Source organism: Oncorhynchus clarkii, chromosome 26 (assembly GCF_045791955.1).
Source record: "Oncorhynchus clarkii lewisi isolate Uvic-CL-2024 chromosome 26, UVic_Ocla_1.0, whole genome shotgun sequence".
NCBI classification, from domain to species: domain Eukaryota; kingdom Metazoa; phylum Chordata; class Actinopteri; order Salmoniformes; family Salmonidae; genus Oncorhynchus; species Oncorhynchus clarkii.
The window spans coordinates 46,774,249-46,799,903 of record NC_092172.1 but is presented as its reverse complement, the minus strand read 5'-3'; the positions used below and the strand labels follow the sequence as shown (position 1 = coordinate 46,799,903).

The following is a 25,655-nucleotide window of genomic DNA, read 5'->3' as shown; positions in this document are numbered from 1 at the left end:
TCATACCAGTTCATAAAGTAACAGACTGTTATTACAGCATCATACCAGTTCATAAAGTAACAGACTGTTATTACAGCATTATACCAGTTCATAAAGTAACAGACTGTTATTACAGCATCATACCAGTTCATAAAGTAACAGACTGTTATTACAGCATTATACCAGTTCATAAAGTAACAGACTGTTACTACAGCATTATACCAGTTCATAAAGTAACAGACTGTTATTACAGCATCATACCAGTTTATAAAGTAACAGACAAACTGTTATTACAGCATTATACCAGTTCATAAAGTAACAGACAGACTGTTATTACAGCATCATACCAGTTTATAAAGTAACAGACAAACTGTTATTACAGCATTATACCAGTTCATAAAGTAACAGACAGACTGTTATTACAGCATCATACCAGTTCATAAAGTAACAGACTGTTATTACAGCGTTATACCAGTTCATAAAGTAACAGACTGTTATTACAGCGTTATACCAGTTCATAAAGTAACAGACTGTTACTACAGCATTATACCAGTTTATAATAAAAATGAAACGTCTAGGAAGTTAGTTTCGTTTTGCTCCAGTAGATGGCATCAGTCAGTTTTGATGCGATCGATGTGAGGGATTTGAAATGGCGTGTGACAGAGGGAGTCATACACTGAGTGTACAAAACATTAGGAACATTTCACGGTCAACAGTTTTCTGTGCGTCTCAACAATTGTCCACCTCCCAAAGGACATCCAGCCAACTTGGGGGTGGCAGGTAGCCTAGTGGTTAGAGCGTTGGACTAGTAACCAAAATGTTGCTGGATCGAATCCTCGAGCTGACAAAGTAACAATCTGTCGTTCTGTCCCTGAAAAAGGCAGTTACTGTAAATAAGAATTTGTTCTTCACTGACCTGCCTAGTTAAATAAATAAAATAACAACTTGACAGAACTGTCAAGCATCGCTGTGGAACACATGAGACTGTGGAGTCCATGCCTTGACTAACTGAGGCTGTTCTGAGGGTCAAAAGGGAGACTCAATATTACATAGGTGTTCCTCATTTTTGGGGAACTTAATGTATATTCTCAACACATTAAGAATGCTGAAATGAATATCAGAGAATTATTCAGAGTACTTGATTTATTTAAACAGCTGCAGATTGAGAACATGTACACAACCCATTAATATATATATATATCAGTATAGTAGAATAGACCTAGTTACAACCCATTAATATCTATATCAGTATAGTAGAATAGACCTAGTTACAACCCATTAATATCTATATCAGTATAGTAGAATAGACCTAGTTACAACCCATTAATATCTATATCAGTATAGTAGAATAGACCTAGTTACAACCCATTAATATATATATCAGTAGAATAGACCTAGTTACAACCCATTAATATCTATATCAGTAGAATAGACCTAGTTACAACCCATTAATATCTATATCAGTAGAATAGACCTAGTTACAACCCATTAATATCTATATCAGTAGAATAGACCTAGTTACAACACATTAATATCTATATCAGTAGAATAGACCTAGTTACAACCCATTAATATCTATATCAGTATAGTAGAATAGACCTAGTTACAACCCATTAATATCTATATCAGTAGAATAGACCTAGTTACAACACATTAATATCTATATCAGTAGAATAGACCTAGTTACAACCCATTAATATCTATATCAGTATAGTAGAATAGACCTAATTACAACCCATATATATCCATTAAAACATTAATTGAATAATATGAACCACTCTTTCGCAGGATGTTTGAAATTTTCAACGGCTTTACAAAATATAAAATATTAAATAGGTTACTGAATAGTTAGTTACATGTCAAATATTTTTACAGTTATAGAAAAATAAACAATTAGTATATCCTAGACCTAGTACATTACATTGAACCTAATCCATACCAATCTCAGATAGGGTATTAACCTAGTACATTACATTGAACCTCCTCTATACCAATCTCAGATAGGGTATTAACCTAGTACATTACATTGAACCTCCTCTATACCAATCTCAGATAGGGTATAGACCTAGTACATTACATTGAACCTCCTCTATACCAATCTCAGATAGGGTATTAACCTGCATGACAAGGTTTGCGTCACTAATGGCAACCTATTCTCTTTAAAGTGCACCAACAAGGGTTAGGGTGTTAGGGGGTGATGGTGGTTGATGACATCACTGTGGTCTTGGCAGTAGTCGATCTGCTCTCAATCTTGGTCACATGACTCTGGACCCAGGCTTCAGAAGGGTCAACACAAAATGTCTTCCCTTTCTTTGTGGTGAAACTGCAACAGATACACAACACATTGTCTCTCAGAACATCCAGTCTGTAATATGAACGCTCTGTCTTGTCTTGTACAGTGTAGCCTGGATGTAGCCTGGTTCCAGGTGTGTTTGTGCTATCATACCAACTCCTTGTCACTCCTGGTCCTGTTTGGCATGACAAGGAGTTGACGTGAAGTCACAAACAGATCTGGGACCAGGCTAGCCCAGATGTTTACAGTTTACAGTAGACTATGCTGACTTACATCAGTGCTTTGCGAGGGCAGCTACTGGAGGTTGTTCTGAGAGAAACCACTTGTTGAAGAGGGATCCTCGCGCTGAATTTCATGCAGCAGTCAGTTAACGTTTCCAACGCGTTGACACCTGTAAACAAATGATCATAAACCACAGTTAACATAAAGATCACCAGGTGTGTCTCCAACAGCGTATTACAAAGCATTGCTACACACACACACACACACACACACACACACACACAAACACACACACACACACACACACACACACACACACACACACACACACACACACACACACACACACACACACACACACACACACACACACACACACACACACGTACCTTGTGCAGACGTCGTATGCAGGGAGCAGAGCAGTCCCAGGAGGAGTAGAGCAGTCAGGGTCTTCATGGTTCAGAGATGGTTGAGATGCAGAAGATTGTATTGTCTGAGATGTTCTCTGATGTTCTGGTCTCTGATGCTCTGGTCTCTGATGCTCTGGTCTCTGATGCTCTGGTCTCTGATGTTGTGGTCTCTGATGTTCTGGTCTCTGATGTTCTGGTCTCTGATGTTCTGGTCTCTTATGCTCTGGTCTCTGATGCTCTAGTCTGGTTCTGTGTCAGAAGTCTAGCTGATGCTCTGGTTCTATGTCTGAGGTCTGATCTGAACTGTCTTTTATACAGAGAGCTGGTCCATCAGACCCATTAACAATTGACGGGGGAATCTCCCCTCTATTCCTTCATTCACTCTGAATATCTTTCTAAGAACCAACATTCTGCCCTTCAGGTTCCTCTTCTTCAATTCTCTGTAACTCTGTTTCCTCCAGGATGTTCAGCAGCGTTGCTATTTTCTGAAATACTCAGAATACATTTACTGGAGATTTGCATGTCAAAGGAAGGATATTAAAGTGGACTATATACTATATGATACATTACATCAAGTACAAGAACAATTCAGATTAAATTAAATTCTCTACATCATAACCAACTAGTTTGTCAGTAATTCTTGAAATCAACTATGTGTCTTTCAACATTTAAATGCAGATTTTAGGATGTGTGTATTTTGATTTAAAACCTGTAGCATACTGTTAACCTTTACATCATAGTGAAGTTAAATCATAGAATATTTTATAAATTAATCTCAGATTTAGTGGGGTGTGGTTTGTGTCTTCCCTCAGTTTGGAAGGTTGGTGGTTTGATCCCTGGTCGAGTTTATAACAAAAACATTCTACAGTTGCTATATCCATTATTGGACTAATAAATTAATGATATACACACATTGATTCTTGAAGAATATAACTTCTAAATGCTTCTTGAGTTTAGTTGAACTGTCATACCCCATCAGAACCCAGAATATAAGCTTATTTTACTATAATTTAAAACATAGGAAATGTAAACACCCACTGTATATCCTGAGAAGGTGGTTAAAACTATAATGTTGACATCGTGGATGGTCAGTCCTTCCATCTGTAGCTCTGTCTATGAATTTGGGAGTGGTTACATTTATCCAAACCCATCCCTGGCTTTTCACAAAAACAAGGACAGGAAATGTTTTGTTATACTATGGGCAGTTATGGACCGGACAAGACTCCTGTACTCTCCCCACACTCACACCAACTTCACTAGACTACTGTAGACTCAGTATCTCTCCCCACACTCACACCAACTTCACTAGACTACTGTAGACTCAGTATCTCTCCCTACACTCACACCAACTTCACTAGACTACTGTACTCTCTCCCTACACTCACACCAACTTCACTAGACTACTGTAGACTCTGTATCTCTCCCCACACTCACACCAACTTCACTAGACTACAGTAGACTCTGTATCTCTCCCCACACTCACACCAACTTCACTAGACTACTGTACTCTCTCCCTACACTCACACCAACTTCACTAGACTACTGTAGACTCTGTATCTCTCCCTACACTCACACCAACTTCACTAGACTACTGTAGACTCAGTATCTCTCCCCACACTCACACCAACTTCACTAGACTACTGTAGACTCTGTATCTCTCCCCACACTGACACCAACTTAACTAGACTACAGTAGACTCAGTATCTCTCCCTACACTGACACCAACTTCACTAGACTACAGTAGACTCTGTATCTCTCCCTACACTCACACAAACTTCACTAGACTACTGTAGACTCTGTATCTCTCCCTACACTCACACCAACTTCACTCTACTACAGTAGACTCTGTATCTCTCCCTACACTCACACCAACTTCACTAGACTACTGTAGACTCAGTATCTCTCCCTACACTCACACCAACTTCACTAGACTACTGTAGACTCAGTATCTCTCCCTACACTCACACCAACTTCACTAGACTACTGTAGACTCAGTATCTCTCCCCACACTCACACCAACTTCACTAGACTACAGTATACTCTGTATCTCTCCCCACACTCACACCAACTTCACTAGACTACAGTATACTCTGTATCTCTCCCCACACTCACACCAACTTCACTAGACTACTGTATACTCTATCTCTCTACTCACACTCACTTCACACTCAGCAGAAACAGCCTTTTACTGTAAAATATAATTTCAAGAAATTCTAGAAAAATGTTTCCATTATGTTTTGTATTCAAAATGACAGAAGACTTCCTGTAGGCCTGATATGCAATCATACTGACTGACCCATCTGTTATACAATCATACTGACTGACCCATCTGGCTCTACAATCATACTGACTGACCCATCTGTTATACAATCATACTGACTGACCCATCTGGCTCTACAATCATACTGACTGACCCATCTGTTATACAATCATACTGACTGACCCATCTGTTATACAATCATACTGACTGACCCATCTGTTATACAATCATACTGACTGACCCATCTGTTATACAATCATACTGACTGACCCATCTGGCTCTACAATCATACTGACTGACCCATCTGTTATACAATCATACTGACTGACCCATCTGGCTCTACAATCATACTGACTGACCCATCTGGCTCTACAATCATACTGACTGACCCATCTGTCTATACAATCATACTGACTGACCCATCTGATATACAATTATACTGACTGACCCATCTGTTATACAATCATACTGACTGACCCATCTGGCTCTACAATCATACTGACTGACCCATCTGTTATACAATCATACTGACTGACCCATCTGGCTCTACAATCATACTGATCTCTCTCTCTCTCTCTCTCTCTCTCTCTCTCTCTCTCTCTCTGTCTCTCTCTCTCTTTCTCTGTCTCTCTCTCTCTCTCTCTCTCTCTCTCTCTTTCTCTGTCTCTCTCTCTCTCTCTCTCTCTCTCTCTCTCTCTCTCTCTCTCTCTCTCTCTCTGTCTCTCTCTCTCTGTCTCTCTCTCTCTCTCTCTCTCTCTCTCTCTCTCTCTCTCTCTCTCTCTCTCTCTCTCTCTCTCTCTCTCTCTGTCTCTCTCTCTCTCTCTCTCTCTTTCTCTGTCTCTCTCTCTCTCTGTCTCTCTCTCTCTCTCTCTCTCTCTCTCTCTCTCTCTCTCTCTCTCTCTCTCTCTCTCTCTCTCTCTCTCTCTCTCTCTCTCTCTCTCTCTCTCTCTCTCTCTCTGTCTCTCTCTCTCTTTCTCTGTCTCTCTCTCTCTCTCTCTCTCTCTGTCTCTCTCTATCTCTCTCTCTCTCTCTCTCTCTCTCTTTCTCTGTCTCTCTCTCTCTCTCTCTCTCTCTCTCTCTGTCTCTCTCTCTCTCTCTCTCTCTCTCTCTCTGTCTCTTTCTCTCTCTCTCTCTCTCTCTCTGTCTCTCTCTCTCTCTCTCTCTCTCTCTCTCTCTCTCTCTGTCTCTCTCTCTGTCTCTCTCTGTCTCTCTCTCTCTCTCTCTCTCTCTCTGTCTCTTCCTCTCTCTCTGTCTCTCTCTCTCTCTCTCTCTCTCTCTCTCTCTCTCTCTGAATTAATTTCGTTTCAAAGGGCTTTGTTGGACTTTATTTAACTAATTATGTGACTTCTGAAGGTAATTGGTTGCATCAGATCTTATTTAGGGGATAAATAGCAACGTATATATGCACGCACCAGATTCCTGTTTTTTATTTTTGGGAAAAACATGAAAGAAGTTATTTTTGGACTATTTTGTGTACGTCCATTACATGAAATCAAAATCAAAATCTATTTAAATTACAGGTTGCGATGCAACGAAATAGGAAAAACACCAAGGGGGATGAATACTTTTGCAAGGCACTGTACTTCTCCATAGTCAGTTGAATTTGTAGATGCTATTTTTATGTTTCTGTGTCCAGTATGAAGGAAGTTAGAGGCAGTTTCGCAAGCCAATGCTAATTAGCGTTAGCACAATGGCTGGAAGTCTATGGGTATCTGCTAGCATGCCTGCAGTAGATAAAGGACATCATTGCAAAAATCCCAAAGTATCTCTTTAAGCATTTTTTTCATCTGACTGTAACAGAACTTTATTGCAGAAATATCTCACCATCCCTTTAAACTGACCTGTACTGATGAAGAGTGAATCTCTCACCATCCCTTTAAACTGACCTGTACTGATGAAGAGTGAATCTCTCACTGTCCCTTTAAACTTTGACCTGTACTGATGAAGAATGAATCTCTCACCATCCCTTTAAACTTTGATCTGTACTGATGAAGAGGGAATTGGAAAGAGATGGTCTCCTGACTACCATGTTCTGTGTCCCTCAGATCCAGTGCTGAATGAACAGATCTCCAACACAGACACCAAGGCAATAAGTGGATCCAATGCAACATGATGGACAGAGGTAACATACAGAGTTCTCCCCAAAGAATGTTTGAGCGGCGCCACCTGGTGGACTGGCGGCGGCATTATGTAAAATACAATACTTAAATATTTCTGAGTAGATTACAGGAAATGTCAGTTACAGGTGTTGAAAACACCTGCTCAGCTGCACCACCTTGATAAATAATCCTGGGGAGAACCCTGACATGTACACATTCTCACACCTGTCCACACACACACACCTGCACTCGCACAGAAACTCCCAGATTGTAACAAGCCCAGACTTCCATTCTTTTGATCGTGTCTCTATTCCTTCTTGCCGTCCAGGAAAACCTTTGTTACCTCAACTTGTGACCCTTTCGTGGCAGAAACGATCTGCCTCCAAGTCTACAGCCATACTGGAGCAAGAAGTCAACTTGCAACACACACAACACTCTTGGATAAAACCTAAATCTTTCACAACGTGGGTTCTAGCATTGCTTGGCCCCAGTCACACACAACGTATCGGATCCAAGCTATGAGGTGTGATATTGCCTCCTAGAACTGCCCCCCGAAATCCCTGCCCGCTCCCCACCCCACCCAGCTCAACTCCCCTGTTTTCAAATAAGCTGATGTCAGATGTGATACAGAGACTGACTCCAGGTCAGTTTGGCACTGGTGTTGTGCTGTGTGTTGGTCAGTATGGAGCTGCACTGGCCTGGGGTCAGAGCTATAACAGCACTGAGTGGCATGGAGACTCTTTTCTGCTATGGATAGAACAAATACTATATTAAAGAGTATAAAACATTTTTATTTAAATGTTTTTGTTCATGTTTGTTGTTGATGTATTGATTTCTGATTGGTTGATCTGTAGAAATCTAAATACCAAAATATTAAAATATGAACACTTCTCAGATCAGTGTCTAATACATTCCAAAATGTAAATTATAGAAAGTGTTAGACGACGTCAGTTTCAAAGTGTTGTTTTAATAAATAATCTGTGAATCCCAGATTATTTCCAGAACATAAAATGTGCAACATTCATGCAATACAAATGATAAGAGAGTGATGATTAAAATGCAGTCTACAGAAGTCTAACTTCAGCAGGTTGTAATACACTGAACACTGCAGAGAGAAATGCTATGAATAGAGCTGACACAATTCCACAACGTCGTGCCCTGCTGAACGCAGCCCAGGTGAGTTCTAATCTAAACCCATCCAAGTCACGTCAACAGCACCACCTTTCTCCCTTACAACCAATCACGCATGTGCCTTGACAAACATAGGAAAGGAGGAATCTGCCGTGATTGGTCAGCTTTGGCTGCCTGACGGTATGTATTAAGGTTGCCATGGTAGCATATGATCTCAGGAGGCCTGTCCCTTTACATAAGGGTGTGTTCCTCTGCCCAGACGTTGGGCCAGTTGTGTGCCCCCCTACGGGACTCCCAATCACGGCCGGTTGTGATACAGCCTGGAAGATACATTTCTATCTGGTCTGACTGGTCTGAACATCCATTGGCACTTGGGAGTTTTAGCTTCTTTAGATTCTTAGTCTTCTTTACCTGGGTTCTGGAATAGAACTGAGTGCTCCTTAGTGTTCTTTACCTGTGTTCTGGAATAAAACTGAGTGCTCCTTGGTGTTCTTTACCTGGGTTCTGGAATATAACTGAGTGCTCCTTGGTGTTCTTTACCTGGGTTCTGGAGAATAACTGAGTGCTCATTGGTGTTCTTTACCTGGGTTCTGGAATATAAATGAGTGCTCCTTAGTGTTCTTTACCTGTGTTCTGGAATATAAATGAGTGCTCCTTGGTGTTCTTTACCTGGGTTCTGGAATATAACTGAGTGCTCCTTGGTGTTCTTTACCTGGCTTCTGGAATGTAACTGAGTGCTCCTTGGTGTTCTTTACCTGGGTTCTGGAGAATAACTGAGTGCTCATTGGTGTTCTTTACCTGGGTTCTGGAATATAAATGAGTGCTCCTTGGTGTTCTTTACCTGGGTTCTGGAATATAACTGAGTGCTCCTTGGTGTTCTTTACCTGGGTTCTGGAATATAACTGGGTGCTCCTTGGTGTTCTTTACCTGGGTTCTGGAATAGAACTGAGTGCTCCTTAGTGTTCTTTACCTGTGTTCTGGAATAAAACTGAGTGCTCCTTGGTGTTCTTTACCTGGGTTCTGGAATATAACTGAGTGCTCCTTGGTGTTCTTTACCCGGGTTCTGGAGAATAACTGAGTGCTCATTGGTGTTCTTTACCTGGGTTCTGGAATATAAATGAGTGCTCCTTGGTGTTCTTTACCTGAGTTCTGGAATAGAACTGAGTGCTCCTTAGTGTTCTTTACCTGTGTTCTGGAATAAAACTGAGTGCTCCTTGGTGTTCTTTACCTGGGTTCTGGAATATAACTGAGTGCTCCTTGGTGTTCTTTACCTGGCTTCTGGAGAATAACTGAGTGCTCATTGGTGTTCTTTACCTGGGTTCTGGAATATAAATGAGTGCTCCTTAGTGTTCTTTACCTGTGTTCTGGAATATAAATGAGTGCTCCTTGGTGTTCTTTACCTGGGTTCTGGAATATAACTGAGTGCTCCTTGGTGTTCTTTACCTGTGTTCTGGAATAGAACTGAGTGCTCCTTGGTGTTCTTTACCTGGCTTCTGGAATAGAACTGAGTGCTCCTTGGTGTTCTTTACCTGGGTTCTGGAATAGAACTGAGTGCTCCTTAGTGTTCTTTACCTGGGTTCTGGAATAGAACTGAGTGCTCCTTAGTGTTCTTTTTGGCAAAGTTGAAAAATGTAAGGTTTAAAACAATGATCTCCACAAAATGGGATACACACTGAGTGTACAAAACATTAAGAACACCTCTCTAATATTGTACTTCCTTCAGAACAGCCTCGACATGAACACTAGGTGTCCATAGCATCCCACAGGGATACTGGCCCATGTTGACTCTTATGCATCCCACAGGGATACTGGCCCATGTTGACTCTTATGCATCCCACAGGGATACTGGCCCATGTTGACTCTTATGCTTCCCACAGGGATACTGGTCCATGTTGACTCTTATGCTTCCCACAGTTGTGTGATGTGGATGGTGGACCATTGTTGACACACACGGGAAACTGTTGAGGATGGAAATCCCAGCAGTGTTGGAGATTATTGTGGAGCGGATTGAGGAAAACATTGTGTTGAAAGCGTTCCACATGTTGACTACCATTTTTCCCACAGTTGTGTGAAGTTGTCTGGATGTTCGTTGGACCATTCATGATACACACAGGAAACCTTTGAGCAAGGAAAATCCAACAGCGTGGCAGTCCCAGACAAAGTCAGACCGGTGCCCTTGACACCTACTACCGTACCCCGTTTAAAGGCACTTAAATCTAACACTAGAATGAATATCATAGAATTCTTCAGAAGTCTTCATTTATTAAAAAAACAACAGATGACCAACAGTTGACAGTATAGTAGAAAAATACAATATATATATCAATAGAATAGACCTAGTTACAACCCATTAATATCTATATCAGTATAGTAGAATAGACCTAGTTACAACCCATTAATATCTACATCAGTAGAATAGACCTAGTTACAACCCATTAATATCTACATCAGTAGAATAGACCTAGTTACAACCCATTAATATCTATATCAGTAGAATAGACCTAGTTTACAACCCATTAATATCTATATCAGTAGAATAGACCTAGTTACAACCCATTAATACATTAATTGAATAATATGAACCACTCTTTCGCAGGATGTTTGAAATCTTCTACAGATTTATAAAAAATAATATATTAAATAGGTTACTGAATAGTTACATGTCAAATATGTTTACAGTTTTAGAAAAACAAAAACGCAGTACATTACACTGAACATATTTACTGAACATATTCTATACCAATCTCAGATAGGGTATTAACCTAGTACATTACACTGAACATATTTACTGAACCTCCTCTATACCAATCTCAGATAGGGTATTAACCTAGTACATTACACTGAACCTATTCTATACCAATCTCAGATAGGGTATTAACCTAGTACATTACATTGAACCTCCTCTATACCAATCTCAGATAGGATATTAACCTAGTACATTACACTGAACATATTCTATACCAATCTCAGATAGGGTATTGACCTAGTACATTACACTGAACATATTCTATACCAATCTCAGATAGGGTATTAACCTAGTACATTACACTGAACATATTTACTGAACATATTCTATACCAATCTCAGATAGGATATTAACCTAGTACATTACACTGAACCTATTCTATACCAATCTCAGATAGGGTATTAACCTAGTACATTACACTGAACATATTTACTGAACATATTCTATACCAATCTCAGATAGGGTGGCAACCTATTCCCTTTACAGTGCATCAACAAGGGGTTGGGGTGTTAGGGGGTGATGGTAGTTGATGACGTCATTGTCGTCTGCTCTCAATCTTGGTCACATGACTCTGGACCCAGGCTTCAGAAGGGTCAACACAAAATGTCTTCCCTTTCTTTGTGGTGAAACTGCAACAGATACACAACACATTGTCTCTCAGAACATCCAGTCTGTAATATGAATGCTCCGTCTTGTCTTGTACAGTGTAGCCTGGATGTAGCCTGGTTCCAGGTGTGTTTGTGCTATCATACCAACTCCTTGTCACTCCTGGTCGTGTTTGGCATGACAAGGAGTTGACGTGAAGTCACAAACAGATCTGGGACCAGGCTAGCCCAGATGTTTACAGTTTAGAGTAGACTATGCTGACTTACATCAGTGCTTTGCGAGGGCAGCTACTGGAGGTTGTTCTGAGAGAAACCACTTGTTGAAGAGGGATCCTCGCGCTGAATTTCATACAGCAGTCAGGTGCCATTTCCAACGCGATGACACCTGTAAACAAACCACAGTTAACATAAAGATCTCTAGGTGTGTCTCCAACAGCGTATTACACAGTATTGCAACACACACACACACACACACACACACACACACACACACACACACACACACACACACACACACACACACACACACACACACACACACACACACACACACACACACACGTACCTTGTGCAGACGTCGTATGCAGGGAGCAGAGCAGTCCCAGGAGGAGTAGAGCAGTCAGGGTCTTCATGGTTCAGAGATGGTTGAGATGCTGAATATTGTATTGTCTGAGATGTTCTCTGATGTTCTGGTCTCTGATGTTCTGGTCTCTGATGTTCTGGTCTCTGATGCTCTGGTCTCTGATGCTCTGGTCTCTGATGCTCTGGTCTCTGATGCTCTGGTCTCTGATGTTGTGGTCTCTGATGTTCTGGTCTCTGATGTTCTGGTCTCTGATGTTCTGGTCTCTTATGCTCTGGTCTCTGATGCTCTAGTCTGGTTCTGTGTCAGAAGTCTAGCTGATGCTCTGGTTCTATGTCTGAGGTCTGACCTGACCTGTCTTTTATACAGAGAGCTGGTCCATCAGACCCATTAACAATTGACGGGGGAATCTCCCCTCTATTCCTTCATTCACTCTGAATATCTTTCTAAGAACCAACATTCTGCCCTTCAGGTTCCTCTTCTTCAATTCTCTGTAACTCTGTTTCCTCCAGGATGTTCAGCAGAGCTGCTATTTTCTGAAATACTCAGAATACATTTACTGGAGAATTGCATGTCAATGGAAGGATATTAAAGTGGACTATATACTATATGATACATTACATCAAGTACAACAACTGTTCAGATTAAATTAAGTTCTCTACATCATAACCAACTCGTTTATAAGTTACACTTAAATTCAAATATGTTTCTTTCAACTTTTAAATGCAGATATAAGGATGTGTCCATGTTGATAAGAACAATACCTGTATTGCTGTTCTCACTCAGTAGTCTTTCTAAGATCCTGTCTCCTCAGATCTCTCCTCCTCAACTTTCTTTTCAATGCCTCACTGTTGCAGCAAAATCCTTCAGACATATTACTGCTTATTAAATCCATACACCGACTGTGGGTATTATTTCCAATTCATTCAGATATATAAAAAAGTAATTTTTATTTAGAAGAATTATAAATACGGAAGGATACAATATTGGTCCCTGTAGGCTGCCCACATTCGGCAAACAAGCAATTTGCTCATCGGCTCCACGATGGTCCTCAAGGCAGGTGGCCCCAAGGCAGGTCACCCCAAGGCAGGTGAGGAGAAGAACTGTGTGCAAACCATGCCCCAAAATATTCTAATGAGCCCCCGCCTCAACACTATGAAGTAGCTGGCACTGGATGTGGACTAACCCGTTGGGCTGATGTGGGCTTTATGTGGGCTTGGTGTGGATTAGCCCGTTGGGTTGGTGTGGGCTTGGTGTGGATTAGCCCGTTGGGTTGGTGTGGGCTTGGTGTGGATTAGCCCGTTGGGTTGGTGTGGGCTCGATTTGGGCTTGGTGTGGATTAGCCCATTGGGTTGGTGTGGGCTGGTGTGGATTAGCCCGTTGGGTTGGTGTGGGCTTGGTGTGGGCTTGGTGTGGGCTTGGCGTGGATGAGCCCGTTGGGCTTGATGTGGGCTTGGTGTGGACTAACCCGTTGATCTGGTGTGGGCTTGGTGTGGATTAGCCCGTTGGGTTGGTGTGGGCTTGGTGTGGATTAGCCCGTTGGGTTGGTGTGGGCTTGGTGTGGATTAGCCCGTTGGGCTGGTGTGGGCTTGGTGTGGATTAGCCCATTGGGTTGGTGTGGACTAGCCCGTTGGGTTGGTGTGGGCTTGGTGTGGATTAGCCCGTTGGGTTGGTGTGGGCTTGGTGTGGGATATCCCATTGGACTGGTGTGGGCTTGGTGTGGGCTTGGTGTGGACGAGCCCGTTGGGCTGGTGTGGGCTTGGTGTGGACGAGCCCGTTGGGATGGTGTGGGCTTGGTGTGGACGAGCCCGTTGGGCTGGTGTGGGCTTGGTGTAGACGAGCCCGTTGGGCTGGTGTGGGCTTGGTGTGGACTAAACCATTGGGATGGTGTGGGCTTGGTGTGGACCAGCCCGTTGGGATGGTGTGCTCTTTATGTGGTCTTGGTGTGGACTAGCCCGTTGGGCTGGTGTGGGCTTGACGTGAGCTTGGTGTGGACTAAACCATTGGGCTGGTGTGGGCTTGGTGTGGACTAACCCGTTGGGATGGTGTGGGCTTGGTGTGGACTAAACCATTAGGCTGGTGTGGGCTTGGTGTGGACGAGCCCGTTGGGCTGGTGTGGGCTTGACGTGAGCTTGGTGTGGACTAAACCATTGGGCTGGTGTGGGCTTGGTGTGGACTAACCCGTTGGGATGGTGTGGGCTTGGTGTGGTCTAGATGTGGACTAAACCATTGGGATGGTGTGCTCTTTATGTGGGCTTGGTGTGGCCTAACCCGTTGGGATGGTGTGGGCTTGGTGTGGACTAGCCCGTTGGGATCGTGTGGGCTTGGTGTGGACTAGCCCGTTGGGATGGTGTGGGCTTGGTGTGGACTAGCCCGTTGGGATGGTGTGGGCTTGGTGTGGGCTTGGTGTGGACTAACCCGTTGGGATGGTGTGGGCTTGGTGTGGACTAGCCCGTTGGGATGGTGTGGGCTTAGTGTGGACTAACCCGTTGGGTTGGTGTGGGCTTGGTGTGGACTAGCCCGTTGGGATGGTGTGGGCTTGGTGTGGACTAGCCCGTTGGGATGGTGTGGGCTTAGTGTGGACTAACCCGTTGGGTTGGTGTGGGCTTGGTGTGGACTAGCCCATTGGGCTGGTGTGGGCTTGGTGTGGACCAGCTCATTGGGCTGGTGTGGGCTTGGTGTGGACTAGCCCGTGCCCACATGGGGCAAATGGGATCATGTTTGCTGGGTGGTAACTGTAGTTTGTTTCAATTAATTTATTCATACATTCATTCATTTGTTAATTTATTTATTCCTTCATTCACTTCTCTGAGCAGACATTTAAAAAATTATTCTGTATTTTAATGAAAATGTTTGTTATTTGCATGCCAGTTCAGTTACTGTCAGTCCCTCCCTGTTTCCACCAGTAACTCTGTGCAGTACTGTGAACTCTGGCTTCAAGTTATTACAAACATTTTGAGAATGACAATGAGAGAACAGCGCTGCAGTGTTGGTTCTTAGAAAAGCCGCAGTCGTTTGCATCATACGAAGTTCTGGTGACAGAACGGGGAAGTGAGAGTTATTTTAAAAAGAGACGTCTCTCTTGACTTGAGTCTTTCTGAACTGAACAAAAACAGGATACTTGGTTCAGTGCGTGTGTCAGCAAAATATGCATCTTCAATTGAAACTTATTTACGTCACACCCTGATCTGTTTCACCTGTCCTTGTGATTGTCTCCACCCCCCTCCAGGTGTCGCCCATCTTCCCCATTATCCCCTGGGTATTTATACCTGTGTTCTCTGTTTGTCTGTTGCCAGTTTGTCTTGTTTGTCAAGCCAACCAGCGGTTTTGTGTCAGCTCAGCTCTTCCCTTGTCCTCCTGGTTTTTAACCCCTGCCTGTCCTGATGCTGTACCCACCTGTCAGACCACTCTGCCTGCCCCTGAGCCTGCCTGCCGTCCTGTACCTTTGCCCCTTTTGCTGCTATAAACATTGTTACTGCGACACGGTCTGCATCTGGGTCTTACCTTGATCCCTGATAATTTAATGATATAGAAAGAGAGCCATCAGTCAGTATGATTGTAGAGCCAGATGGGTCAGTCAGTATGATTGTAGAGCCAGATGGGTCAGTCAGTATGATTGTATAACAGATGGGTCAGTCAGTATGATTGTAGAGCCAGATGGGTCAGTCAGTATGATTGTAGAGCCAGATGGGTCAGTCAGTATGATTGTATAGACAGATGGGTCAGTCAGTATGATTGTAGAGCCAGATGGGTCAGTCAGTATGATTGTAGAGCCAGATGGGTCAGTCAGTATGATTGTAGAGCCAGATGGGTCAGTCAGTATGATTGTATAACAGATGGGTCAGTCAGTATGATTGTATAACAGATGGGTCAGTCAGTATGATTGTATAACAGATGGGTCAGTCAGTATGATTGTAGAGCCAGATGGGTCAGTCAGTATGATTGTAGAGCCAGATGGGTCAGTCAGTATGATTGTAGAGGCAGATGGGTCAGTCAGTATGATTGTAGAGCCAGATGGGTCAGTCAGTATGATTGTATAACAGATGGGTCAGTCAGTATGATTGTAGAGCCAGATGGGTCAGTCAGTATGATTGTAGAGCCAGATGGGTCAGTCAGTATGATTGTAGAGCCAGATGGGTCAGTCAGTATGATTGTATAACAGATGGGTCAGTCAGTATGATTGTATAACAAATGGGTCAGTCAGTATGATTGTATAGACAGATGGGTCAGTCAGTATGATTGTAGAGCCAGATGGGTCAGTCAGTATGATTGTAGAGCCAGATGGGTCAGTCAGTATGATTGTATAACAGATGGGTTAGTCAGTATGATTGTATAACAGATGGGTCAGTCAGTATGATTGTATAGACAGATGGGTCAGTCAGTATGATTGTAGAGCCAGATGGGTCAGTCAGTATGATTGTAGAGCCAGATGGGTCAGTCAGTATGATTGTAGAGCCAGATGGGTTAGTCAGTATGATTGTATAACAGATGGGTCAGTCAGTATGATTGTATAACAGATGGGTCAGTCAGTATGATTGTATAACAGATGGGTCAGTCAGTATGATTGTATAACAGATGGGTCAGTCAGTATGATTGCATATCAGGCCTACGGGAAGTCTTCTGTCATTTTGAATACAGAACATAATGGAATTATGGAATCATTTTTCTAGAATTTCTTGAAAATCAATTATACAGTTAAATTCTTTCTGCTGAGTGTGAAGTTGGTGTCAGTGTGGAGAGAGTACAGTAGTCTAGTGAAGTTGGTGTGAGTGTAGGGAGAGATACTGAGTATACTGTAGTCTAGTGAAGTTGGTGTGAGTGTAGGGAGAGATACAGAGTCTACAGTAGTCTAGTGAAGTTTGTGTGAGTGTAGGGAGAGATACAGAGTCTACAGTAGTCTAGTGAAGTTGGTGTGAGTGTGGAGAGAGATACAGAGTCTACAGTAGTCTAGTGAAGTTTGTGTGAGTGTAGGGAGAGATACAGAGTCTACAGTAGTCTAGTGAAGTTGGTGTGAGTGTGGGGAGAGATACTGAGTCTACAGTAGTCTAGTGAAGTTGGTGTGAGTGTAGGGAGAGATACAGAGTCTACAGTAGTCTAGTGAAGTTGGTGTGAGTGTGGAGAGAGATACAGAGTCTACTGTAGTCTAGTGAAGTTTGTGTGAGTGTAGGGAGAGATACAGAGTCTACAGTAGTCTAGTGAAGTTGGTGTGAGTGTGGAGAGAGATACAGAGTCTACTGTAGTCTAGTGAAGTTGGTGTGAGTGTGGGGAGAGATACTGAGTCTACAGTAGTCTAGTGAAGTTGGTGTGAGTGTAGGGAGAGATACATAGTCTACAGTAGTCTAGTGAAGTTTGTGTGAGTGTAGGGAGAGATACAGAGTCTACAGTAGTCTAGTGAAGTTGGTGTGAGTGTGGAGAGAGATACAGAGTCTACTGTAGTCTAGTGAAGTTGGTGTGAGTGTAGGGAGAGATACAGAGTCTACAGTAGTCTAGTGAAGTTGGTGTGAGTGTGGAGAGAGATACAGAGTCTACTGTAGTCTAGTGAAGTTTGTGTGAGTGTAGGGAGAGATACAGAGTCTACAGTAGTCTAGTGAAGTTGGTGTGAGTGTGGAGAGAGATACAGAGTCTACTGTAGTCTAGTGAAGTTGGTGTGAGTGTAGGGAGAGATACAGAGTCTACAGTAGTCTAGTGAAGTTGGTGTGAGTGTGGGGAGAGATACTGAGTCTACAGTAGTCTAGTGAAGTTGGTGTGAGTGTGGGGAGAGATACAGAGTATACTGTAGTCTTGTCCAGTCCAAAACTACCCGTAGCGTTTGTTAACTTGTTTCTACAGCATGAGCAAACAATTGGCCCAGCGTCGTCCGGGTTCGGCCGATGTAGTCCGTCATTGTAGATAAGAATATCCCTTTTTTTCAACAATTGTTTACAGACAGATTATTTCACTTATAATTCACTGTATCACAATTCTAGTGGGTCAGAAGTTTACATACACTAAGTTGACTGTGGCTTTAAAAAGTGTAGAGAATTCCAGAAAATGATGTCATGGCTTTAGAAGCTTCTGATAGGCTAATTGACATCATTTGAGTCAATTGGAGGTGTACCTGAGGAAGTATTTCAAGGCCTACCTTCAAACTCAGTGCCTCTATGCTTGACATCATGGGAAAATCAAAAGAAAACAGCCAAGACCTCAGAAAAAACATTGTAGACCTCCACAAGTCTGGTTCATCCTTGGGGGCAATTTCCAAATGTCTGAAGGTACCATGTTCATCTGTACAAACAATAGTATGCAAGTATAAACACCAAGGGACCACACAGCCGCCATACCGCTGAAGGAGACACGTTCTGTCTCCTAGAGATGAACGTACTTTGGTGCGAATAGTGCAAATCAATCCCAGAACAACAGCAAAGGACCATGTGAAGATGCTGGAGGAAACAGGTGCAGAAGTGTCTATATATAGAGTAAAACAAGTCCTATATCAACATAATCTGAAAGGCCACTCAGCAAGGAAGAAGCCACTGCTCCAAAACCGCCATAAAAAAGCCAGACTACGCTTTGCAACTGCACATGGGGACAAAGATCATACTTTTGAAGAAATGTCCTCTGGTCTGATGAAACTGTTTGGCCGTAATGACCATCATCATGTTTGGAGGAAAAAGGGGGAGGCTTGCAAGCCAAAGAACACCTTCCCAATTGTGAAGCACGGGGGTGGCAGCATCATGTTGTGGGGGTGCTTTGCTGCAGGAGGGACTGGTGCACTTCACAAAATAGATGGCTTCCTGAGGAAAGAAAATTATGTGGATATATTGAAGCAACATCTCAAGACATCAGTCAGGAAGTTAAAGCTTGGTCGCAAATGGGTCTTCCAAATGGACAATGACCCCAAGCATACTTCCAAAGTTGTGTCAAAATGGCTTAAGGATAACATAGTCAAGGTATTGGAGTGGCCCTGATAAAGCCCTGACCTCAGTTCTATAGAAAATTTGTTTGCAGAACTGAAAAAGCGTGTGCGAGCAAGGAGCCCTACCAACCTGACTTAGTTACACCAGCTCTGTCTGGAGGAATGGGCCAAAATTCACCCAACTTATTGTGGGAAGCTTGTGGAAGGCTATCCTAAATGTTTGACCCGAATTAAACAATTTAAAGGCAATGCTACCAAATACCAATTGAGTGTATGTAAACTTATGACCCACTGGGAATGTGATGAAAGAAATAAAAGCTTAAATATATAATTCTCTACTATTATTCTGACATTTCACATTCTTAAAATTAAAGTGGTGATCCTAACAGACCTAAAACAGGGAATTTTTACTAGGATTAAATGTCAGGAATTGTGAAAAACTGAGTTTACATTTATTTAGCTACAGTGTACGTAATCTTCCGACAACAACTGTATGAGTTATATTCCTCAAGTATCAGTGGGTGTTTATAACTATTTCATTCATCCAAAAATGGAATTCACAGATTGCTTGGCACTCAGCATTAAAGGGGCAAAGAGGATTTGGGCCCCATTTTTGGGGCTTTTGTTATGACTCGACCTGGGAACGAACCACCAACCTTACTTCCACCAACCTTCCTGGGAACGAACCACCAACCTTCCTTCCACCAACCTTCCTGGGAACGAACCACCAACCTTCCTTCCACCAACCTTCCTGGGAACGAACCACCAACATTCCTTCCACCAACCTTCCTGGGAACGAACCACCAACCTTCCTTCCACCAACCTTCCTGGGAACGAACCACCAACCTTCCTTCCACCAACCTTCCTGGGAACGAACCACCAACCTTCCAAACGGAGGGAAGACACAAACCACACCCCACTAAATCTGAGATGAATTGATTGAAAAAGACTCTATGATTTAATTTCACATTGATGTAAAGGTTAATGGTATGCTACAGGTTTTAAATCAAAATGCACACATCCTAAAATCTGCAATTAAAAGTTGAAAGACACATAGTTGATTTCAAGAATGACTTACAAACTAGTTGGTTATGATGTAGAGAACTTAATTTAATTTGAATTGTTCTTGTACTTGATGTAATGTATCATATAGTTTATAGTCCACTTTAATATCCTTCCTTTGACATGCAAATCTCCAGTAAATGTATTCTGAGTATTTCAGAAAATAGCAGCGCTGCTGAACATCCTGGAGGAAACAGCGTTACAGAGAATTGAGGAAGAGGAACCTGAAGGGCAGAATGTTGTTTCTTAGAAAGACATTCAGAGTGAATGAAGGAATAGAGGGGAGATTCCCCCGTCAATTGTTAATGGGTCTGATGGACCAGCTCTCTGTATAAAAGACAGGTCAGATCAGACCTCAGACATAGAACCAGAGCATCAGCTAGACTTCTGACACAAAACCAGACCAGAGCATCAGATACCAGAGCATAAGAGACCAGAACATCAGAGACCAGAACATCAGAGACCAGAACATCAGAGACCAGAACATCAGAGACCAGAGCATAAGAGACCAGAACATCAGAGACCAGAACATCAGAGACCAGAACATCAGAGACCAGAGCATCAGCTAGACTTCTGACACAGAACCAGACAAGAGGTTCAGCTAGACCTCTGACATAAAACCAGACTAGAGCATCAGAGACTAGAGCATCAGAGACCAGAGCATCAGAGACCAGAACATCAGAGACCAGAACATCAGAGACCAGAGCATCAGAGACCAGAGCATCAGAGACAAGAACATCAGAGACCAGAGCATCAGAGACCAGAGCATCAGAGACCAGAGCATCAGAGACCAGAGCATCAGAGACCAGAACATCAGAGACCAGAGCATCAGAGACCAGAACTTCAGAGACCAGAACATCAGAAAACATCTCAGACAATACAATCTTCTGCATCTCAACCATCTCTGAACCATGAAGACCCTGACTGCTCTACTCCTCCTGGGACTGCTCTGCTCCCTCCATACGACATCTGCACAGCGTACGTGTGTGTTTGTGTACAGTGTGTGTACAGTATGCATATGAGTGTATAGGAAGAAGCACCACATGAGATGCCTGTGTTGACCAGTGAGTGTGATCATTCTTTGTTTCCAGCTGTCATGGGGATTTCAGCAATGACTGCCAGAGACTGCTGTGTGAAGTTCTCCCCGAGGAGAATCCCTCTTGGTGCAGTGGTTTCAGTTTCTCGAACCCCTAGTAGCTGCCCTCGCCAAGCACTGGTGTAAGTTAACCACCACGCACACACAGAGATTTAGATTTCTACGGGACATGTTCTATATCTTTGGTGGGCAGGTCCAAATGTGTTGCTAGGACTGCATGGTTACAACCTCTGTTGCTAGGGCTGCATGGTTACAACCTCTGTTGCAGGGCTGCATGGTTACAACCTCTGTTGCAGGGCTGCATGGTTACAACCTCTGTTGCTAGGGCTGCATGGACACAACCTCTGTTGCTAGGGCTGCATGGTTACAACCTCTGTTGCAGGGCTGCATGGTTACAACCTCTGTTGCTAGGGCTGCATGGTTACAACCTCTGTTGCTAGGGCTGCATGGTTACAACCTCTGTTGCTAGGGCTGCATGGTTACAACCTCTGTTGCAGGGCTGCATGGTTACAACCTCTGTTGCAGGGCTGCACCGTTACAACCTCTGTTGCTAAGGCTGCATGGTTACAACCTCTGTTGCTAGGGCTGCATGGTTACAACCTCTGTTGCTAGGGCTGCATGGTTACAACCTCTGTTGCTAGGGCTGCATGGTTACAACCCCTGTGTTGCTAGGGATGCATGGTTACAACCTCTGTTGCTAGGGCTGCATGGTTACAACCTCTGTTGCTAGGGCTGCATGGTTACAACCTCATAGAGGTTCTATATTAATATATACAGATGAATGGTAAAACATATTCTGGATAGAATGTAATGGTTTGACAGTCCTAATAATGACATAGTGATTCTGAATGTAATTGAAAGGTCCGATACTTGTCTTCATACTCAGCCAGTAGGACTGTAGGTACCTGCACAATACACACAGAATCATGTTGGAACATCCATACAGAAGTCTTCCACATGTGAGTTTGGTGTGTGCCTTGTTTAGTTACCCCTAAATATATGGCTGTTGTTTATTGGTTGCAGGTTTACAACAAAGAAAGGGAATCGATTTTGTGTCGACCCATCTCAGGCCTGGGTCCAGAGTCATGTGACCAAGAATGAGAGCAGATCGTTGTCTCTGCCAGGACAACGATGATGTCATCAACCACCGCCACCACAAACTCACTGCCATAACTGTCAGATCTGTCAAGAAAAAAAATATTATATTTTTGTTGTACATACAATAATATTATTTCATTCTTATTTATTTACAAAACTGTGAAGTTACTGTATTTTGAAATTGTTTTGTCAACAATTTTTTTATTTTTTTTCAGCAATAAAGCTAAATAATTTCAACATTTTAATAACGAAGTTAATTGTATTCTTATTGTGGTATTCATACTTTGATTACAAGAGCTTCACATTTTGTGAGTGCGAGTTCTTCACAACTACTTGAGCCGTGTTGCCAGTTACATGGACAGATATCAACTATTTCCATAGACTAGAGACCAGCAGATTCAGCATGTTGGTTGTTTCTTCTTTCAGGAAACAGTTAATGTGTTAGAACTCATGGAACTACAGAGAACTCTGTTTCCAAGACAACAGAGGTCAACAGTCAGGAACACAGAATAAACTGTTCAACTCAACTCCAACAAAACTCTTAGATATATGTTTACCTGTCACACACTCCAGATTGGTGAAATGTGCTGTCTTTCACTTTCCCTTCCTCATTTCCAAGTTGTGAACTTTAAATCACAACCTAACAGGTCTATAACTCTGAACATTAACCAACAACCTAACAGGTCTATAACTCTGAACATTAACCAACAACCTAACAGGTCTATAACTCTGAACATTAACCAACAACCTAACAGGTCTATAACTCTGAACATTAACCAACAACCTAACAGGTCTATGACTCTGAACATTAACCAACAACCTAACAGGTCTATAACTCTGAACATTAACCAACAACCTAACAGGTCTATAACTCTGAACATTAACCAACAACCTAACAGGTCTATAACTCTGTGAACTTTAACCAACAACCTAAAAGGTCTATAATTCTGAACATTAACCAACAAGTCTATAACTCTGTGAGATTTAACCAACAACTTATTTTGACAAACTATTTTGATACCTTTCAAGAATGAGCCGTGTGTATAACTCTGTTTGACAACCTATTGTGAGATCTTGTGAGAATGTCAGAACCAATGCATAATGTACATATGAATGCTGAGCAAGCAATTCTACACAAGTTGTTATTGTCAGCAGTGCTGAAGTGAGTCCTACTTTTGACCAGAGAAGAGGAACAGAAATTGAGGGAAGGGCTTTTCATGGTTGAGTTGTTATGTAATAGCTGTTTATATATAATGAGAGAACAGAACTCAGACATAGAACGAGACTAGAACATCAGATACCAGATCAGACAATACAATCTTCAGCATCTCAACCATCTCTGAATCATGAAGACCCAGACTGCTCTGCTCCCTCCATATGACGTTTGTGTGTGTGTGTGTGTGTGTGTGTGTGTGTGTGTGTGTGTGTGTGCGCGCGCGCGCACGTGCGTGCGTGCGTGTGTGTGTGTGTGTATATATCTCGATTTTTTTGGTCTTCACCAATTCATTTTTATTTGTTTTCTGTGGTCAAGCGGCAGATTCATGATCTATTGTCTGAATGATCTGCTTTCTACCATTTAGCGAGAGGCAGGACCTGTTTCTATAGAAGAAAAGCCCATTTTAATTCTCAGCTTCTCAGCGAACTCATCAATGTGTTTTATAAAAGACAGCTTTCCATCTATCCAGATGCCCAGGTATTTGTGAGCAGGGACACGATCAATATGAAGAACCATCCAAAGTACATATGCTGAAATCATCGTAGTTGTTTTTATGTGCTCTAGAGAACAACATGTACTTTGTTTTTACCTGCATTCAATACTAATTTCAGGTCAATTGAGTTGTTCTGTAATACAATGAAGACGGACTGTAGTTCAGATAGAGCCTGGTCAACGTTGGGGTCAATATCATACACAACAGTATCAACAGCATACAAGTGTAGGTTACAGTTTGTTTTACAGACAAGTAGATATTTTTGATGCAAACAGTAAAGAGTACAGGACCCAGAATCGACCCCTGCGGGACACCTTTCTTAATATCAAGGAAACCCGATTTAGCATCATCAGTAGATACACATTGAGCTCTATCTGTCAAGTAATTGTTTAAACCAGTTACATGCAGCCTGGTCTAGGCCAACTGAGTAAATTAGCAGTGAGTAATCAACAGTATCAAATATTCTACTAATCTATACCTGCCTACTTATATTGATTAATGGTTACATGAAATTAAATTAACCAAAATGTGAATTCATACACGAACCAATGTTATTTTATAAACTTAACTCTGAAATAAAACTCATTTTGAGGATCTTTCTATTCTATGCAGAGTGATTGTAGTAAGTAACATAGCTTACATTTTGTTGATTAAATTATTATGCTGTTAAAAGGGGCAGTACAGTGAAAAACGTGATTCTCCTATTTATTTTTTAAATGATATTTCCACTCTATGAGGTCGAAATAACACTGAAATTGTGAACATTACGATAATGAATTTTTAGTGTAATCTTTTTGGAGCGAGAGGAAAAAAAAATCGCCTGGAATTTCATTCTGTTCAGGCAGGATGGAGTTATTGGCTCACAGCATGACATCACAATCAGATTATTATGACCAATGACCAGTCATCTTTTATTTGCATATGTCTCCTCCTAGCTTGAAGAGGTAAGCAATGGTTGGCTCTAGACTAGAGCCTGGAGGATCCTATTCTCCAGCATATTAACATTTGTATCGGCAGAGCCACACAATCAGATTGAGCATTTCAATGGCAAAAGGAATCTCAGGAAAATAAATGATAAATAAATTAAATATATGAAATAAACACACAATGATATATTAGACAAAGTTATTTAAACATTTTATTAAAAAGACTGCATGGGGGCATAATTGAAGACCTTTGGATGGGAAGGCTTCTGAGGACAGTTTAACCATAGGCCTATTGACTGATAGATAGAAATACCCAGAGCCTTACAGTGATTTCGGAAAGTATTCAGACCCCTTGACTTTTTCCACATTTTGTTACGTTACAGCCATATTGTAAAATTGATTAAATTGTTTTTTCCCCCTCATCAATATACACACAATACCTCATAATGACATCACAATACCACATAATGACATCACAATACCTCATAATGACATCACAATACCACATAATGACATCACAATACCTCATAATGACAAAGCAAAA

General features: G+C 42.1%; 3 protein-coding genes across 4 annotated transcripts; 1 reads left to right on the top strand and 2 right to left on the bottom strand.

The window, feature by feature from the left end:
* Positions 1 to 1,107: 1,107 nt before the first annotated feature.
* Positions 1,108 to 3,286, bottom strand: LOC139384732 (C-C motif chemokine 13-like). The gene is made up of 3 exons (XM_071129595.1): positions 2,884 to 3,286; positions 2,546 to 2,663; positions 1,108 to 2,302 (listed from the first exon to the last, which is right to left on the bottom strand). The coding sequence occupies exons 1-3, from the start codon at positions 2,948 to 2,950 to the stop codon at positions 2,167 to 2,169; spliced, it is 321 nt and encodes a 106-aa protein (XP_070985696.1). The 5' UTR covers positions 2,951 to 3,286; the 3' UTR covers positions 1,108 to 2,166.
* Positions 1,839 to 12,633, bottom strand: LOC139384734 (C-C motif chemokine 13-like). 2 transcript variants are annotated; one of them, XM_071129596.1, is made up of 4 exons: positions 12,311 to 12,633; positions 12,013 to 12,130; positions 11,688 to 11,769; positions 1,839 to 2,204 (listed from the first exon to the last, which is right to left on the bottom strand). In XM_071129596.1, exons 1-4 carry the CDS (start codon positions 12,375 to 12,377, stop codon positions 2,193 to 2,195), a joined length of 279 nt encoding a protein of 92 aa, XP_070985697.1. In that variant the 5' UTR covers positions 12,378 to 12,633; the 3' UTR covers positions 1,839 to 2,192. The 2 variants fall into 2 exon arrangements, 1 of the variants encoding a protein (XP_070985697.1); XR_011628876.1 differs by lacking the exons at positions 11,688 to 11,769; positions 12,013 to 12,130; positions 12,311 to 12,633 and adding an exon at positions 11,222 to 11,559 and having other exon boundaries at positions 1,839 to 2,096.
* Positions 12,634 to 21,105: 8,472 nt separating this feature from the next.
* LOC139385041 (C-C motif chemokine 4-like) lies at positions 21,106 to 22,721 on the top strand. Its single transcript, XM_071130079.1, has 3 exons — positions 21,106 to 21,266; positions 21,374 to 21,500; positions 22,402 to 22,721. Exons 1-3 carry the CDS (start codon positions 21,194 to 21,196, stop codon positions 22,511 to 22,513), a joined length of 312 nt encoding a protein of 103 aa, XP_070986180.1. The 5' UTR covers positions 21,106 to 21,193; the 3' UTR covers positions 22,514 to 22,721.
* The last annotated feature ends 2,934 nt before the right edge of the window (positions 22,722 to 25,655 follow it).